The sequence below is a fragment of the Branchiostoma floridae genome, chromosome 6, assembly GCF_000003815.2.
Source record: "Branchiostoma floridae strain S238N-H82 chromosome 6, Bfl_VNyyK, whole genome shotgun sequence".
Classification (NCBI taxonomy): Eukaryota; Metazoa; Chordata; class Leptocardii; order Amphioxiformes; family Branchiostomatidae; genus Branchiostoma; species Branchiostoma floridae.
Genome location: NC_049984.1, coordinates 2,190,936 through 2,209,165, shown reverse-complemented (window position 1 = coordinate 2,209,165; position 18,230 = coordinate 2,190,936). Strand labels below are relative to the sequence as shown.

General features: G+C 42.5%; 2 protein-coding genes across 3 annotated transcripts in view; one reads left to right on the top strand and one right to left on the bottom strand.

The window, feature by feature from the left end:
• The first annotated feature begins 53 nt into the window (after nucleotides 1-53).
• Nucleotides 54-3,482, top strand: LOC118417971 (caspase-8-like). Its single transcript, XM_035823756.1, has 2 exons — nucleotides 54-844; nucleotides 1,502-3,482. The coding sequence occupies exons 1-2, from the start codon at nucleotides 97-99 to the stop codon at nucleotides 2,080-2,082; spliced, it is 1,329 nt and encodes a 442-aa protein (XP_035679649.1). The 5' UTR covers nucleotides 54-96; the 3' UTR covers nucleotides 2,083-3,482.
• Nucleotides 3,483-4,734: 1,252 nt separating this feature from the next.
• The window catches only part of LOC118418293 (twisted gastrulation protein homolog 1-A-like), a 24,179-nt gene continuing 10,683 nt past the window's right edge, over nucleotides 4,735-18,230 (bottom strand). Inside the window, exons 1-4 of one of the 2 annotated variants that reach the window (XM_035824146.1) lie at nucleotides 16,813-17,042; nucleotides 12,707-12,930; nucleotides 5,615-5,836; nucleotides 4,735-5,011 (exon numbers count right to left, since the gene is read on the bottom strand). In XM_035824146.1, the coding sequence (XP_035680039.1) occupies nucleotides 4,746-5,011; nucleotides 5,615-5,836; nucleotides 12,707-12,920 (702 nt within the window). In that variant the 5' untranslated portion in view covers nucleotides 12,921-12,930; nucleotides 16,813-17,042 and the 3' untranslated portion in view covers nucleotides 4,735-4,745. Of the gene's footprint in view, nucleotides 5,012-5,614; nucleotides 5,837-12,706; nucleotides 12,931-16,812; nucleotides 17,043-18,230 lie in introns of those variants that run through there. The other variant, XM_035824145.1, reaches the window with a different exon arrangement.

Genomic DNA, 18,230 nt, shown 5'->3' with positions numbered 1-18,230 from the left:
TCCTTAAAGTTAAAGTCTGCACCGGTGTAACATGTGGAGCTCTGACCAACATTGGTCAACCGAGGACTGCAACTTCAGGACATAAGTACAAAACTCATGCACCTATCTACTGAACTAAGTTTCAAAACAAAAGCTAATGTGAGGCTGTCAGAAGAAAATAGTAATTTGAAGAACCAGGCAGAAGCTGACAAGAGGGAGATGAGAAATTTAACAAACCAGAGAGAGGCTGACAAAAGGAAGATGGAACAGTTGAGGAACCAGAGAGATGCTGACAGGAGGAAGATGGAAAAGCTGTGGTACCTTCTGGAACAGCTGGTGGAGCAGAGAGAGGCTGACAGAAGGATGATGGAACAGCTGAAGGAGCTGAAAGTGGCTGACAAGAGGGAGATGGAACAGCTGAAGGAGCAGAAAGAGGCTGACAGAAGGGAGATGGAACAGCTGAAGGAGCAGAAAGGGGCTGACAAGAGGGAGAAGGAACAGCTGAAGGAGCAGAAAGAGGCTGACAAGAGAGAGATGGAACAGCTGAGTGACCTTGTGGAACAGCTGAAGGAGCAGAAAGGGGCTGACAAGAGGGAGAAGGAACAGCTGAAGGAGCAGAGAGAGGCTGGCAGGAGGGAGATGGAACAGCAGAGAGAGGCTGACAGAAGGGAGATGGAACAGCTGATGGAGCAGAAAGAGGCTGACAGGAGGGAGAAGGAACAGCTGAAGGAGCAGATTGCCTCCTTGTCTACCAAGTTCACCTGTTCCTATGACATGAGCCGTTCTCCACGTGGGATTGCCGTCATCATCAACAACATCAACTTTGAGGACATGCCCCGCCGTGACGGTGCGGAAGGAGATACAGGTCAGGCTTTTTATTATCCTATATGCTAGTATTACTATTATCTAATATGTAAATGAAAAAAAGTTTGTTACACCAATAAGAGTTGCCTTCATTATGAAGTCTAAGTGGTCAGGGAGGTTGAACAAATAATAAAACACTCCGAGTATGGTTTAGGAATAACAGACAATTTATGCTCGCACAGATGTAATCCATTTAATGAAGTCAACATGGCCTTACTGAATATAATAGTAATATTTCAGAGTTTGGCATTTGCACATCAAAGCCTTTAGCACCCTATATGCACCCTGGAAGAAGATGACCATATAATCATTATATCTATTTCCTGAAAGTTTCTATTTTTCAGTTTAATTTGAATGTAATGTGAATTCTCTGTGTATATATAGTTGGTCTTTTGTGCATGTTGTGTATTACATATCATTGGATTATTATTTAAGTAGTATGCTGTTGTCATGATTGCTCGGCCACAAGCGAATGCCGATGATGATGATGATGTTGTCATGATTGTTTATTTGTGGTGTGAGCACAGGCCTGAATACGTGATTGACTTCCCCCCAAAGTTCTGAAATGTCCCTTCATATGTCTGTTTTTTTTATCATATCATATCATAGATGTGTTGCAAACAAGAATGACATACAAGTTCATCTCTTTCTACTTCAGATCGTCTCCGAGAAGCCTTTGAAAGCCTGAATTTCAAGGTCTTCATCTTCCATGACCTTGACCAGGCCAGGATGGTGGCTACTATGAAGGAACAGGGAAGGGCAGACCACTCAAACTACGACTGTTTTGTCTGCTGCATCATGTCGCACGGCACTGGGGGGATGGTCTACTCTTCCGATGACGTAGGCATAGATATCAGTCAGCTCATGAAGCCAGTCAATGCTAAGAAATGCCCCTCTCTCAAAGGCAAACCGAAGTTGTTCTTCATTCAGGCTTGTCAGGGAGAGAAACTTCAGGGTAGGGAGAGCTTCGATGGTGACTACGATGTCAAACCTGTCCTCTATATCTGCCACGAAGCCGACTTCTTCCTGGGCCTGGCCACGGTCCCAGGCTATGTGGCTGTGCGGTTTGAGGACGGGGCTCCCTATGTGTGGCATTTGGCAAAACTACTGAAAGATTTCGGCCCAACCCACGATCTGTCCACCATCATGGCAATGGTCTGTGATAAAATGAACAACTCTGGCTGGATCTCCTCAAATCACAGCACTTTGCGTAAAAACATCATCTTCAGTGCAAATTGAGTACTTAATCCAATCAAAGTGGATATAACAGCAACTCTCATTATTGCTCTGGGTATCTTAAGGCCGCTGCCAAACAGTACTATCAAGGTATTCCAAAGAATGAATATCTTGAGCACATGATGTCTATTTTAATAAGCCATGTTTTTTATCAATCTGGTAGTCTTAGGGTGCACAAAGGAATTATGAGAGTTGAAATTGCCAGCAAAACATTGTTTTGGTGTCCATGTCTTTCAGCAGGGCATTTTGAAAATGGGGAACAAGGGCACTGTGCCCCATACCATTAAGGTTAAACCATGGCCCCCTCTTACCCTGACGAGAAGATTCTCTGACAAGCATAAAATTCTGATTGACCAGAGTTGCTACCAGGTCAAATGTGGCCACCATTTTCAACTGTAACCTTTCTGACAGTAGCCTCCTTCACCGGCCTCTCTGGGGGAGGGTGGTGGTGGTGAGGTTGGGGGGATTTGTAGGTCGATTTGCGATATACTTATGGGGGCGAGTACAAGCTTCCCGGCATATATTCCTTGCCTGGCATATTTTCCTTCTCGACGTATTCGCAGTTAATAATCGCAAATCGCCCTATCATCCCGCCGCCAATGCCCCCAGAGAGGCAAGTTACTTATCAGGAAGCCTTGCAAAGACCCATTTTAACTTAAAATTCTCTAAAACTCTGCACCCTGGAAGAGGAATGCTCATCATCAATACCATCACCACACTTGGTTGCTCCGCTCCATTGCAGTGCTCTCCCTTGACATTTTTTCTTTAAAAAAACTGCTTTCTCTGTCAGCAGCATGTTGGTACAAGAGAATGAGGCACAAATATCTGTGACTACATGTTGTCAGAGCAATATGCCAAAAAGTTTAGTATCCAAATGTAAAAAGAAATCAGATTAAGTGATACAGACAAGTATGTGATATCACAATCATAAGAAGACCAAAGCTGTCAACAGGATGTTAATAAGAATTTTCATTGTATACACCTTCAAGATCTTCTAAGGAAATATACACAATCACATCTATTTTTGTAATGTGGAAAAAATATTGGGGAATATTTATTATTTGTGTTTGACATGTACTAACAGTAATATATGGAAGAAAAGATATGTGAATATTTAGATTCATCTGAAGATGTTAGTTTATAGATTCATGTCAGTAGAATAAAGTAAGCGCTTTTACCAGATGATGTTGCCATGTATACATATGATTAGCCTTGTAGAAAAAAGTAATAAACTTAGAATGATTACTGCAGATAATGTCTTGACCTTCTGCAGTGTCTCAAAGAATATCTACAGCTCCAGTGCCCCTACCAGCTGTCGTTAGTGTGGGTTCACACAATTATGTATGTACAAGGCTGTATGAGTTATTAAACTTTATTTTGGTTTAGGAAAAGTTTGTGGGGAAGAAGCTAGTTGCATTTTACTTTGATTTCTACCGTCCAGCCTGGTAATCAAACGGAAAAAAAAAAACTTTGGCCGCAAACTTCAGCTAAACCAAAAGAATGTCAATGCGGCTTAGTATGGATAGGTTCGCAACGGCATTCCTTACTGTTTATCAATGGATCCAGTTTTCATTTCCTAGTGCATGCTGTAAGATGTGTGGATTCGTGTGCATGCAATATAACGTTCAGAGTCGGAAAGCAGTTTGGTGTGCTCTGAGGTACGTGAAAGAACAAGACTTTCTTTCATATTTTGAAGACATTCTCAGGACACCCTCAAAAACCTGATTGGTAAACCTGCGCAAAAACATCATTGTGCACTCAACAGTCCACCAGGTTAACGTCGAAGGGAAGTCAATGAAAAGTATTTATTTAAATCTTTTACCGTACATCGGCAACATGTATGTACAATGGTTTAGCCAGAAAATACGTTGCGACACAAGTTGGTTAGTACGTTACGGCATCTAGATTCAATACAAAACTCTGAATATATCGTAATTGTAGCGCTATTACTGGCTTGAAAGTGTCACATTGTAAAATTAAAGTAGTGACACTTGAAAACAAAAATAATACACTTAGCAGGATACATGTTATTCAACTATTCAACAAAATCTCGAGTTTCCAACATTACCTAAAATATAGCGATTCCGGTAAGATCTTTCCAATGCGTACCGTTATAAAATTTACAATTCTGTATCCCTAGTCCGCAATACGAACATGGCGCTAGGGTTGATTCTATCGTCTGCGTTGCTACGCAACGGATCTTATCCTCGTTTATGTTCAGTTTAAATACGCTAAAACTCCAGATTTAGAGTAGTATTTACAGAGAAATAGTCGACACTTTTATTTCATTACGTTTTATAAAATGTAGGCGCTCATACAGTTCGTACACTTGACTAAATTAAGTCCGTAGTTTTTAAAGTGGGGAACGGTCACTGGCAGAGAAAAACGCGCTAATTTAGTTTCATTCCTTCATTTTGTAAGATGAACTTGCCCAGACGTCTCTCATACAGTTCGTACAATTGACCTTGTTGAGTGGGTACTTTTTACAATCGGGACCGGGAAGAGAACTTATACTTAATTTTCGTTTTGTAAGATGTATCTTCCTCAGAAGTCGCTCTTACAGTTCGTACACTTGACTTAATAGAGTCTGTAGTTTTTACAGTCAAGACCGATGCATTGGAAGAGAAAACGGCGATAATTTTATTTCCTTTTACAAAATGTCTTCTTCAGAAGTCGCTCATACAGTTCGAGCACTTGACCTTGTTGAGCCCGTAGTTTTTACAGTCGGGCCCGATGCACTGGCAGCACCCGTTATGGAACCACCGGTAGCGCGACGCGCCCATGGACTCGCACGACATCTTGCACTTGTCGTCCGACATGCAGTCGTCGAAGAACACGACGGTACAGAGGTCCTGGGTGCCGTTGTGGTGCGGGGGAGTCAGGACGGGAAGGTCCGGCAGGGATTTGTCGATTAGCTGATCTTCAAGCAAAACTGCAACAGGGAGAGAAAAAGACGAAATGGAGTTAGTTAGCTGCCTTGTGTCCACATCGTATTGTCCTTGTTGAATTAAGTTAATCTACAAGCAGGTCCTATAGTGAAAAGCTGGCAAAGGAGTGTAGCCGGCCTAGGGGTGTGCATTGGCGTAGAGATTATAGTGACGAGAAAAAAGGCGTCGGTGAGAAACTTTTTGGCCTCCCTATTTCCACCAGATGTTGATCTCTGAGAGACCGTAGATTGACCAAAATTAGATTTGTATGACCCTTGACTTCGGAATTAACAACTGGAACATCAACAAATAGACAATAAAACATTACAAAAAGATTTTTGAAATCTTTAAAATCCGTTGAGCGCTCTGTCAAACCGCTCGGTTGCAGCGATGCTCCGCCCTGGTCGGCAGCCGGCAGTGGAATTAGTATACTACTAAAGTCTTTGTCATAAACCTAGCTACGTAATAATAATCAAATTGAGAATCCAACACTTGTATTTCTAAAACTATTGCATTCTGCACCTTGTAGTGTTCCTTTACATAAATCGTTGTTCTATGTCTGTTAGGTAGAAACGACCAGATAAAGTAAGTATGTCTAAAACTAGTACCATCTTCGCCTTGCTGTAGTTTCTCCTTGACGTGGAAGAAGTGGTGTGCGGAGATGGCAGGGGTGTCTCCGTCTGCAGGTATGCGCATGATGGTCCACTTCAGGTGCGTGTCCTGAGACGGGTCCGTCAGAGCCTTGAACAGCGACGGGATCGGGTCCGTCAGGTCCGAGATGGAGCTCTTGGAGGATGCTGCGGCCCTGGTGTGGTTTTTCTTACACATGGCTGGAGGGAAACAGATTTAAAACAGTTTTTTTTTTATTGAGTTAGAACATCCTAATCGCTTTTGCCCTTGACAGTGCAAAAGCGCCATCTAGCGTATTGAACAGGGACGGGAAGGGGTCCGTCAGGTCCGAGAGGGAGCTCTTGAAGGATGCTGCGGCCCTGTCGTGGTTTTTCTTACACATGGCTATAAGGAAACGTATTTTGCATGAGTTAGATCGTCCCAACACTTCAACCTTATATAGATAGTGCAAGAGCGCCCTCTAGCGCCTTGAACAGGGATGGGATGGGTCCGAGATCGAGCTCTTGAAAAATTAGAGGTCGCAGTGGCTCGAGAGGAATTCTTCCGACACATGGCTGGAAGAAAAGGTGAAGGTAAAGGTAGTCCCCGTACACATAGCGTTTTTAGGCCCTAGGGGCAATGGGTTGTTTTCAAAGCATAGGTTCAACCCCGCTTGTTTTGGACGGTTTATTAGGCATTTTTATCGTGCTTTTTTCTATTTTGCCAGTTCTTCTTTTTCTCGTTCAGAAAGCCCGGCTGGCCGACAGAATTTAAAAAAAGGAAACCTGGCTGACAAAAGATAAATCCCGATAAAACGTCTAAAAACATTCAAAACAAGCCGCAGTCTACCCTAACCTCTGCTTATAGAGCACCATTAAATGTTCTTTACTACGTGATATTACTCTCCCAGCAGAGATTAGGCTCCGGCTGTTTTTTAAACGTTTTTTTTTTTAGTATTTCTTATCGGGCTTTCTATTTTGTCATGTTTCTTGAAGTTAGGTATTGACAATACAAGAATTACAACAATACACATCAATACAAGATACAATACAAAATAGAAAGCCCGATAAAAACGACTAAAACGTTTTAAGAACAGCCGGAGCCTAACCTCTGCTTGGTTGGAGAGCACCATTAAATGTTCTTTACCGCGTGATGCGCCATTAGCAAACGCGTCATGACAGCTGTCCCGAACACACACGTCAATGCGACTTGAAGCCGTGCCAAAACCACTTCTACATCAAAGCGCGCCCTACGGGCTCCCGCGCTTCTGTCGTCTGATTGCCATGGCAACGCGATTGACGAGAGGCAGCCCATAATTTCTGGGTCAGCTCTCGCGGGCCCGGCACAACTCGGGCCTGTTCTGGGGACCTGACCCGCGAAATCGTTTCCCGATTTCCAGTCGAGCGGAATTAAGCGCGAGTGTTTTTGATCTCAATACGGACCAAAGGCACTCTGTTTCATGTAGCAAGGCTGAATATGCCTCTTTGTCATGACTGTATTTGTACCCCTGTCACATTATCCACGATCTTTGGGCGTATCTATGGAAGATCGGCCATATTTAAGATTTAAGATCGACAGAGGGTTGCGCGTATTTTATTACCTGAAAACCGTCCCTGCCACATGTAAGCCGTACTTTTCACCTTGTACAATTGTTGTGCAATTAAGTTTTTTTTATTATAAGCGAGGCTCGGGCGATTGCCGCAGAGTCGTCGTCCGATCGATTTTCGCCAAATGTGACAGGGGTATAACGCGAACAGATGGGAAAATCCTACGGTTTTTCTTTTTATCTCAATACCAAAAGCACTCAGTTCAATGTAGCAGGGCTGAATACTAGTATACCTTGGTGAATGCCTCTTTGTCATGGCTGTATTTGTACGTTACGCGTACGGTTGGGAGATCAAGATTTTAATTTTTTTATCTCAATATCAAAGGCACACTGTTCAGTGTAGCACGGCTGAATATGTCTATGTGAATACCTCTTTGTCACGGCTGTATTTGTACGTTACGGTTTGGTGAACAAAGCTAAGGAACTTGTACTATTATGTGGCAGCTAGTATTGATGTGTCAGTAATTGGTGAGACAGGGCTGCGGGCATGTGGCAATTTATGATGACATAATGGCCCTCATAGTCATGCTGTGGCGGAAAGTAAAGACATATTGAGTTACATTCAACATAGGCTAGTGTTACGTCAATCCGTGGTTCACAATGAAAAGATATCATAAAATCTGACTTCAACTGTTCAATACATGTATCCGATATCAAAATGCTGTTTCGTAATCGTAAATGCTATACATAGAAAACAACACACAAACACGGTGTATTCCGTATCACCCGAGGTACCAGCCCGACCGCGGATTGGATCGTCCGACGGCCGAAGGCATTCGAGTAAATCAGGTATTCAGGGGTGCCTAAGCATTTGCACGAACCCTATGAAATTCGTACGAATATTATGTGATACACACAAATCACTATGCGAAAACGCACGAATATTATGAAATTCGCACGAATCACTATGCAAAAACGCACGAATATTATGAAATCGCACACGAACCTTATGAGATTTGCACGATCCTTATGCAAAAACGGCGGCCGGGAGGAGGCATGATTTTGAGCGTTTCTACCCGTGATATTTATATTTCAAGGCATGGAATGGACATTTACCGTCGCAAAAATGTATTTGATAGCCTGTGAGCTACTGTTTTGCTTCATTTCGGCGTGTTACATCGTATTTTCCGTCGCCGCCGATCGAAGCCGCCATCTTGAAAATCCCGCTCCGTCTGTCACGTGACCCCGGCAGTGGTTGCGCAATTTCGCATAAGGATCGTGCAAATCTCATAAGGTTCGTGTAAATCACATAGTGATTCGTGCGAATTTCATAATATTCGTATGTGTTTGCATAGTGATTCGTGCGAATTTCATAATATTCGTGCGTTTTCGCATAGTGATTCGTGTGTATCACATAATATTTGTACGAAATTCATAGGGTTCGTGCAAATGCTTAGGCACCCCTAGTATTTGAGTTTTCGACCACGACGCACTGTCGTGCGCAGAGTATGTTCGAAATATTTGATGGAAGTCTGTGTGATAAAACTTCGAAGCCTGTGTGGTACGGCTTTTTATGTCATACCTGGGCCGCGAAAACGTTCAATACAGGTGTTCCGGACCGTGTGATAACTTTCAGATACGCGTAAGTATCAATGTATACCTCCGTATCTGTTCACGATATCTTTTGTTTCTCCGGGGCGAATCAATTAAAGAAATCCCAAATCGTTCCTGTACCATTATCAAATCCCGGTAATTCCAGGGTAATTCCGGTGGCTTTACTACCATCGCGACAAATTTACAAGTGCTATCAAAAAATCTCCGGGGCTTAACAAATCCCGGTTCGCTAATTCCGTTTTAAATATCTTTGGAATATGTGGCGATGGTTACATTTTTCGTAGTCTCCGAGTAGACGTGTAAGCTGAATGAAAAGAATAGAAGAATTTAGCCCAAAAGGACAAATAAGTTGCCATGGCATTTTAGTCTTTTGCAATCTATCCAGCTATCACACTGGTCGGTCAGTTCACCCCTAGGCCTATTAACTCTAGTCTGTGTAACACAAACTCCGCTGTCCAGGGCTGTAACTGGCGGATGTTTGGCGGGCTGCTATAAGCGAGATTTAATCAGGCTATATTAACTCCTTCTAGACTTAAATTTTTTAAAAATTCAAACCTGGCCAAAGTCCCCTTTTACTATTCGGCCAGGCCGGAGTCTGGTACTGGTGGTAGAGACCACATAATTCGTCACGTTTCATGTGAGTTTACATATTCTAGAGGTCGATGTACTTGGGTGTTTTATATAAGTCTTGGTCGGTTATACGAGGTAACGTTTCGAATACATTTCTCATAGGCATTTCTCAATCAGTTTTTCATTATCTCACTTGATAAAGGTTCATTACAGTGTAATGTAGGCAAGCTGTGGATTCACTACAATCACCAACACTTGCCAACTGTCGACGAAAGGTTTATTTGTCAAAAACAAAAGAATTGCAAAAATTGTGCAATTTTGTTGTACCCCGTCTATCCTTTTCATTGCTTGGTTATTTTTCGTTTAAATTACAAAATTCGATTCGACCTTTCTTGTTCGCCCACTTACTCAATTACTAGTATTAACTTGTCATAACGTTACATAACGCCGAAGTAACTAGTGTGAAAATCTGTCTTTCAATTAAGTGTATTTAGTGTGAAAACAGTGTGAAAACCCATGCATAACTGTGAGCCAAACTGCATTGTTCTTGTTTGTCACTTGATGCAATGACGTTATATGCTTGATGGAGTAGAACTTAGAGGGAGGCAACATTTTTTTCGATCATTTTCCTTCGTAATTTTTCGACAAGATATGATGATGTTTCATTTATCTAAATCACATATTTCAATCATACTACGTAGTTATTTAATGAGATGTAATAACGTAAGACGAATGCTTAAGTAAAGTAGTGTGAAACCATATGCATAACTATGAGCCAAACTGCATTGTGTTTCTTATCACTTAAAAAAGTTAAAATAGTAGAAAATAGAGCGATGCAACATTTCTTCGATGATTTTCCTTTGTAATTTTTCATTTCATGTATCAAAATCAATCGCATATTTAGATCAAACGACAACATTTCTTAGTCATATATTGAGTTGGAACAAGGACGTTATGTAAAGATAATTAAGTCCTTGGTTGTAACAGCGTCAACCGAATGCTGAAATAAAGTAGTGTGAAACTCCATGCATGACTGCGAGCCAAACTGCATTGTTCTTGTTTATCACTTGATGGAGTACAACTAATACAACGAGGCAACATTTTTCAATCATTTTCCTTTGGAATTTTTCGTTTTATCAATCACTACATCAATCACATATTTCGACCATACGACCTTTCGTGGTAACCAATATTTATTGAGTTGTAACAACGACAAACGAATGCTCAAGTTAAGTAGTGTGAAACACCATGCATAACTGTGAGCCAAACTGCATTGTGTTTGTTTATCACTTGATGGAGTAGAACCAAGGAGGTTAAAATGGTAGAAACTAGAGCGATGCAACATTTCTTCGATGATTTTTCTTTGTAATTTTTCATTTTATTTATATATCAAAATCAATCGCATATTTCGATCAAACGACAACATTTCTTAGTCATTTATTGAGTTGTAACAAGGACGTTATGTAAAGATAATTAAGTCCTTGGTTGTAACAGCGTCAACCGAATGCTGAAGTAAAGTAGTGTGAAATCCATGCATGACTGCGAGCCAAACTGCATTGTTCTTGTTTATCACTTGATGGAGTACAACTAATACAACGAGGCAACATTTTTCAATCATTTTCCTTTGGAATTTTTCGTTTTATCAATCACTACATCAATCACATATTTCTACCATACGACCTTTCGTGGTAACCAATATTTATTGAGCTGTAACAACGACAAACGAATGTTACAGTAAATTAGTGTGAAACTCCATGCATAACTGTGAGCAAAACTGCATCGTTTTTGTCCGCCCCTTGATGGAGTAATCCCCGCCAGCCCGAGGCGAGACCAGACCACCGCAGCTCACCCGCACAACTGGTTCCAAACGCGTAATTACAAGAATTTGCGACATGTCTTTACACCATTTAGGCGCCATTAGAGCTCGTTAAAACATGTGCCTAAAATGGAGGGGATCGCTCCTGGGAGACCGGGGCACAGCGGGCTGACAAATTCTCCCGCCAAATCTGGTTTAGCTGTCTCCATTCCAGACCTTCCTCATACGGGGACATACAGAGTGAAGTAAAGGCTTCTGTTGTCGTATTTTCTGACAGAAAATGATAGAAATGAAATCCAGACATTGAAGACGTTGCTATCTCAATTCCCATACAATTTGGCTTGTCTTACGTTATTGTCTACACTCTCCTTAGTCTTATGGTCTTGTGTCTGTCGTCGTGAGATTGTTATACTCATAGTTTTTCCTCAGAAAATGGTAGAATTCTAGAAGCAAATGCCACACAAAGAAGATATTACTATCTCCCACAGCTTGACTTGTCTACAGTCTACACTTCTACCTTTTTGTCTGCCGTCACGAGATTGACAGTAATGTCAGACGACAGTTTCGTCAGGACAATTGTTGATGTCAGACGACATTTTCGTCAGGACCATTGTGTGTAAGTTTGTAACGCCGCTGGAAACCGGCGATGCACATATCCTCTTGGTTCTCCAGTCTATCGGTAGTAACTAACTCTGAAAGGCACTATAATTAAACCTTTCTGACAGGAACTTCGGGAAATTTGGCTGAAGAAATGGCAGGAAGGGCCGGTGGGTGATGAGGGAAGGTCGGGAGCGTGTACATAACATACAGGTGGGGCGTGAATGCGTGGCCTTTCCGCGACCTGTCCTACAATCGCGGCTACAGCTCTAAAATGTCCACACCGGATTTTCCTCATCTGCCAGACGGTTACAGCATTGTACTTGTCTTATTATGTGTAAAACACAAAAGATCAAAACCGGAAGTCCTTCTGCTATACTATGGAAAGCCACTAGGGGGGGTCATAATCTATTTTTCTTCATTGCCCAACACCTACGAACATACCAAATATCAAAAAGATCCATCCACAACTTCTTCAGTTATGATGTCCACTAACAAATAAACGAACACAGAAACAAATAAAAACACACACACAGACGGCAACGAAAGCATAACCTTGTCAAAGGCCGGTGGGTTTAACCCTTAATTCTTCTTAGGGTTATTTTTATACTCTTCATATACAGGTACTCTCCAAGCAGAGGTTGGGCTCGGTTTTTTTAAAGGATTTTTATGCGTCTTTTATGGGGCTTTCTATTTTGTACTGTTTTACAGTTAATACTGTACATAAAACGTAGCCTTACCTCTGCTTGGAGAGTAATATAATGTTATAGGCTCTTCTTGAACTTGAAAAAAAAAGTAAAAACATGTTTCCTTACCGACAAATTGTATTATTTGGTTATACCAAGGAGGTCATCTATATAACGTACTTTGTTATATGTATGAGCCGCTCTTGATACACAGGCTCTTCTTGAACTTGAAAAAAAAAGAAGTAAAAACACGTTTCCTTACCGACGCAGTCGCAGCACTCGTCCCATAGCCTGTGCAGACACTTGAAGCAGTCCTGGCAGCACGTGCAGTTGTCCTCCGTGGGTTTGCAGTTACAGGTCTCCAACAGGAGACACCTGCTGACGTCAGGCGCGCACAAGGCCTCGTTACAACACCACACCTCCCAGCACACGGACCCGAGAAACACCACCGCGATACCCAACAACAGCCGACTCATGGTGCCAGACCTGGAAGTAAAGTTGGAGTTTCATGAATAATCTAGTCTGTAACACAAACTCTGTCCGGCGCTGTAACTGGCTCCTTCCCGGTGCTGCTATAAGCGAGATTAAATCAGGCTATGAATGATCTGTTTTAGCACAACTTGTCCACAGTGGCTCAATTCAGTAGCCAGCGGTTACTACGGAGGATGATACTCAGGCTATCAATTCAGTTAGTCTCTACCAGACTGAATACGTTGGCTATTATAGAGAGAATAATTTACAAGGGGAGTTTTGCTACCAGAGGAGTTTTAGGCCGGCCAGAGGGGAAATACTAACCTGTCTCTTTCCTCTTCTCATCGGTCTTTGTTGAAAAAGGAGAGTACAGTAGTTTTCTTTATGTCTAGTCTGTAAGAAGAGTATATATAAATGAGCATTGAAAAGAATTATTGTGTGATTAGCTTTCAGTAACCGATGTTGATTGATATATCTACTTTCGTTGCAATGAGTACATTGTACTTTGACATAATGGCACAAGGTGTTATAATCTTTCTATGTACGAAATAAAGAGTAACCTACAATACACACTCATGCTAAATGATAGTTAACGTTACGTACAAAAAACAGATGGTAATAAACAAAGTCAATACACATTGATGACGTACAGATGCCGCACAGACAGTTTGATTAAGTGACTGATCCTTGATTGATTGACTGATTGATTGATTCATTGATTGTTTTAATGCTGTATTTCTTCCCGCCCCCGACGTTTTTCTTGTATCACTTTGTGAACACACAACCTCCCAGCGGTCGGAAACGCGAACTGTTTTCGTTTGCTGCACTCCTTTGGTCCTTAATATCCGATCATACGGACCACTGCGTCTCACATTGGCTGCATCATTAAAATCGCTGCTCTCACTTTGAAGTTTGAAGAACCACCAGGGATTTTACTTTCGCCATCTTGATTTTCATTCCTCTCTGGCGTTGTAGCGTCTGTATCCCAGTACTCCGTCGAAATCATTTATTACGTTGAAAATAACACTTAGGCATTGCTAACTTAGCAAAACAAATATATAGTATTGTATGTACGATATATGTGGAAACAAGTGTTCACTAAATTAATTACATTTGAGAGAAATCTGGGCATAATCTATTAAGATATGGCCACCTTCAGTTGGAAGGTACTAGTATACAGATATTCTGTAGTACGCTGTAATTGTATAAAGTTCAATTGTGAATAATTTGCAAGTTGTGCGTCTTTATTACAAGACGCGTTATATCCAACCTCTACCAGGCTCCGTGGATCGCTGGTCAAATAGTAGAAATTGGACGGATAGAGTCAACAAAAGTACGCTAGGGGAGTCGGCCGGCCACAGGAGTCGGCTTGCAATCCGTAGATTTGCGATAGTTGACTCTTTGTCCTATTTCTACTATTTGACCCAGCGATCCCGCTGGAGCCTGGTAGAGGCTAGTTATATCTTATGTAGCCGTTATACCACATGTATCAGCAAGGTACAGAGGTCCATCTCTTCACACCCGGCTTCGCGATATTATCCCCAACACCATCCCGCCCGGTCCGGAAGCCATGCCGTGTGGGTTTTGGTACGGGGCGCGGCGAACACTTCCTCTATCCGACACACCTGTGTTTGTGTTCCAGCGGGTCAAGTTGGGCGTACGGATCTCCGTAAAAACCTCTGCAACCGTCAGTGTAACGCTAGCGGGTTGGGCATGGGGCGAACGCTTCCTTTATCCGACACACCTGTGTTTGTCTTCCAGCGGGTCAAGTTGGGCGGACGGATCTCCGTAAAAACCTCTGCAACAGTCAGCGTAATCCTAGGGGGCTGGGGCGCACACTGCCTTTATCCGAACACTTCCTTTATCCGAACACTCCCTTTAGTTTATCCCACACACCTGTGTTTGCATTTCTGCGGGTCAAGTTGGGCGGACGGATCTCCGTAAAACCTTCTGCAACCGTCAGTGTAACGCTACAGGGCTGGGGCAAACACAACGCAGTGCTGCTTGATAATATTCACCCCTATATATATGCGACGACCACTGGGCCCAAAGATTTAAAAGATCGCTCACGAATTCCAAAGATGAAAAAAATAATATAAGTAATTGGACGGGTCACCGTAAAAATCACAGCAACTATCTGCGTGATTTGACAGCACCCCGGGTTTTCCATTACTACATTAGTTACTGACTGTGATCACTGAGCCCAAAGATTTGGCAGATTGCTCAATGAAGTCCAAAGAAATTGCTTACGTTTTGTGTGTCTATTCACTTCATATATACTTGTCTTTTGAATCATTATATTTCAATTATGAAATTAAGGGGAACACAAATTTGGGTCGCTGTAAGGTGAATCGACGATCACCGTTTAGTGGAAAGAAACCCGTACTATTAATCAAGTATTCCTCGCTGGGATTACGTTGATTGTTGCATAATCGAAGCCAGCTGCGTTGAGCTGTGTGTGTGCATGTAAAGGATATGGGTTGAGCTCACTGCACTTTGGACTAAAGACGTGTTTTGTTCCAGCTGTGTAACTGGAAAGAAGTCGGGAGCACAAAAATATTGTGCATGACAACAGTTTTTCAAGCAACTGGATTAAGTTTGGAAACGCCCAGACGTTTCAGACAGTATCTAGCGACTCTAGGCGTCTAGCATCCGCCGTCTTTCGTCCCTAACGTCTTCCAAAGTCAGTTGCTTGAGTAACGATTACCTTGTTACATCGGTAGAGCATCTTACTACCTGGATGTATCAATTCATCTTACTAGTTATTCTTTCCATCCCCACAAACATACACGAAATAATATCGGAGGACCGAGGCCCCGTAGCCAACAATATAGTAACGTATCTTGAATTCTAGACGCTGACATATATTTAGAATCATAGTACACTGTTGCGTTCTATAAATGTTCCATTAATGTATTTAGAATTATATAACACTGTTCTGTTCCACAAAGTAAGTAACTTTGACAGGTGACAGCTACAATTACTTCCAACTCCCTGATCCTGACAACAAACATCGCGACAAACAAATCTACTTGTAGTTGTACTCCCCGAGCAGAGGTTGTTTAGTGTCCCCACCTATTAAATAAGAAAACCTGATAAAAACGCACAAAAGACCCCCATAACAAGCCGGGGCCTAACCTCTGCTCAGAGAGTATGCCAAAACCCCTGTCGTCTGCAGAAAACAAACTGGGAAGGAGCACATCCAGCCCCGGGGGCAACCAAACCCCTCCATTATAGCTGGCTTCGTGTCGAGTGGGTCGCGTGTTTAGAGAGGGATCAGCCGTGAGAGGCACACCCTCCGTTCGGGCCGACAGGTTAGCCCTCTTACCGCATTTCTGGCATAGCTACGGCCTGGACACATTAACAAAACTGCTCATACGAAAACAGAGAAAAAAATCTGGCATCGGGAACCCGAAAAAGCAACACGTTCAAGATCAAACTTATACTGAAACGGTCACTATTTAAAACACAGCTGTGATTTTGGCAAGACTGTTACGCATGGTGGTTCAATAAAATTGGTAAGACAAAATACGTAACGATCTATATCAAGCTTACGTTAACTTAAAGAAAGATAGATTCCCTTGTCTGGATATAGCCATCAAACATGTAGCCAAAATAGAAATATGGTTTCAATTCGGTGACCCGAAAGACAGCCGCTATGTACAGCATATACTGGTTCATTGTGCGTCGAGGTCATTCGCCTCGCTTTCTAGTTCTGCGACAACCGGGACACTAGAGGCCAAATAACGTCTGTATCGCTAACATTTGTACGTGATAGTCCCAAAATACATGTACTGCCAGCGAGAGACACCGCAGCAAAACGTATAAATGGACGGCATATACACCCCTGGTATATACCAGAACAAAAATGGTGTCAAAGCTAAACAAAGCCCTCACCTTTCAACTGTAGCCCAAACCTGGTGGTATCCGTGGCTTTACCAACAACAACTACGCACTCACGAAGTCCTGTACGAAAATCCTGGCTTCCTCCTACAACGGAAACATTGCTAGACGACTCCCGACAACACACTGGGTTGTGCACACAGCAGCTTGCTCACACTTACAGACCTGCCTTACGTAGATTTTCGGTCTAGCCGAAGACCCTACAATGCTCCCGTAAGGAGCCGTCCCGAACACAATACTGACACAGGTACGTACGAAGCTGTCAAGCCAGACAGGGCTCGAAATACTTTTTTTTTCTGCGTGCCGACACCAGTGCAGGTAACATTGGAAATTACCTGCACCAGACAAATTTTACCTGCACCACTCGGAATTTAGGAAGTATGGATCATACAAAATATTGCTCATGAACCATTGCTATTTTTATTTTTAGATTTATACTTTATAGGTGGTAACAGTCAATGCAGCTAAGAACAATCCATGTACAGCTATAATATACATTGTAGGACATAATACATGTATGCATAAAACCCAGTACATGCACCAGTGCAGGTTAGGTGCAGGTAGACACGAGAAATACCTGCACAGCTCCAATTTCACCTGCACTAACCTACATGTACAGGTGGTATTTCGAGCCCTGTCCGATGACACGGTACGGTAGGTTCAGACCTACTCGCCTCGCGGGCATGCCGAATGTTTTCAAAGCGGGTTTATGTGCACTGCTAAACATGTAATTGTCGCCTTCGTTCGTCTCGGAAAATGCGCGACATAATTCTGCCAGGTGACCGGAAATTGTAGGTTTGGTTCCAGAGCAGATTTGCGTCGTAATTGCTGGGCAGGTATCTTATTGCATGCAACACGGCAATATTAATATTAGCCTTTACCAGGCCTTCATAGGGGGTACGGGGATCGTAGAATTCGGTAAAAATTCGGGAAATTGGCCAGGGGAGTCAGTCCACGCTTAGGTTAATGTTTCCCGTCCAACTCCTCTTATATAGCAAAACTCCCCTGACAAATTAATGTCCCTATGAATAGCCAGCATAGTCAGTCTGGACGAGACTACGGAAAGATACGGGTGGAATTATTGGTTGTGTGCGTCCGAAACAAATCCACATAATCTCCAGACTTTGAAATGAAAGACAGTTGACTCAGAGGACGGCTTCTCAACAATGATCGCCTGTAGGGGCGCTTACTGTAATATTAGTACAGGAGTATTTATTATAATTACGTCGTGTTGGAGTTATTGGTTGCCCGAAACAAATCCACATAATTTCAAGACTTTGAAATGAAAGGCCCATGACTCAGACATGTCGACAGTCAGAGGACGGATCATCGACAATGATCGCTTAATGTGATATTACAGAAGTATTCACGTCGTGCTGTTAGTGTAAGGTGCCTGGAGTGAGTGGTTTACA

Excerpts from the sequence above, each read along its gene's own strand:
- LOC118417971 (XM_035823756.1), top strand. The coding sequence starts at position 97 with ATGCACCTATCTACTGAACTAAGTTTCAAAACAAAAGCTAATGTGAGG. Across the intron at positions 845-1,501 it reads CGGTGCGGAAGGAGATACAG|ATCGTCTCCGAGAAGCCTTT; the intron begins GTCAGGCTTTTT and ends TTTCTACTTCAG.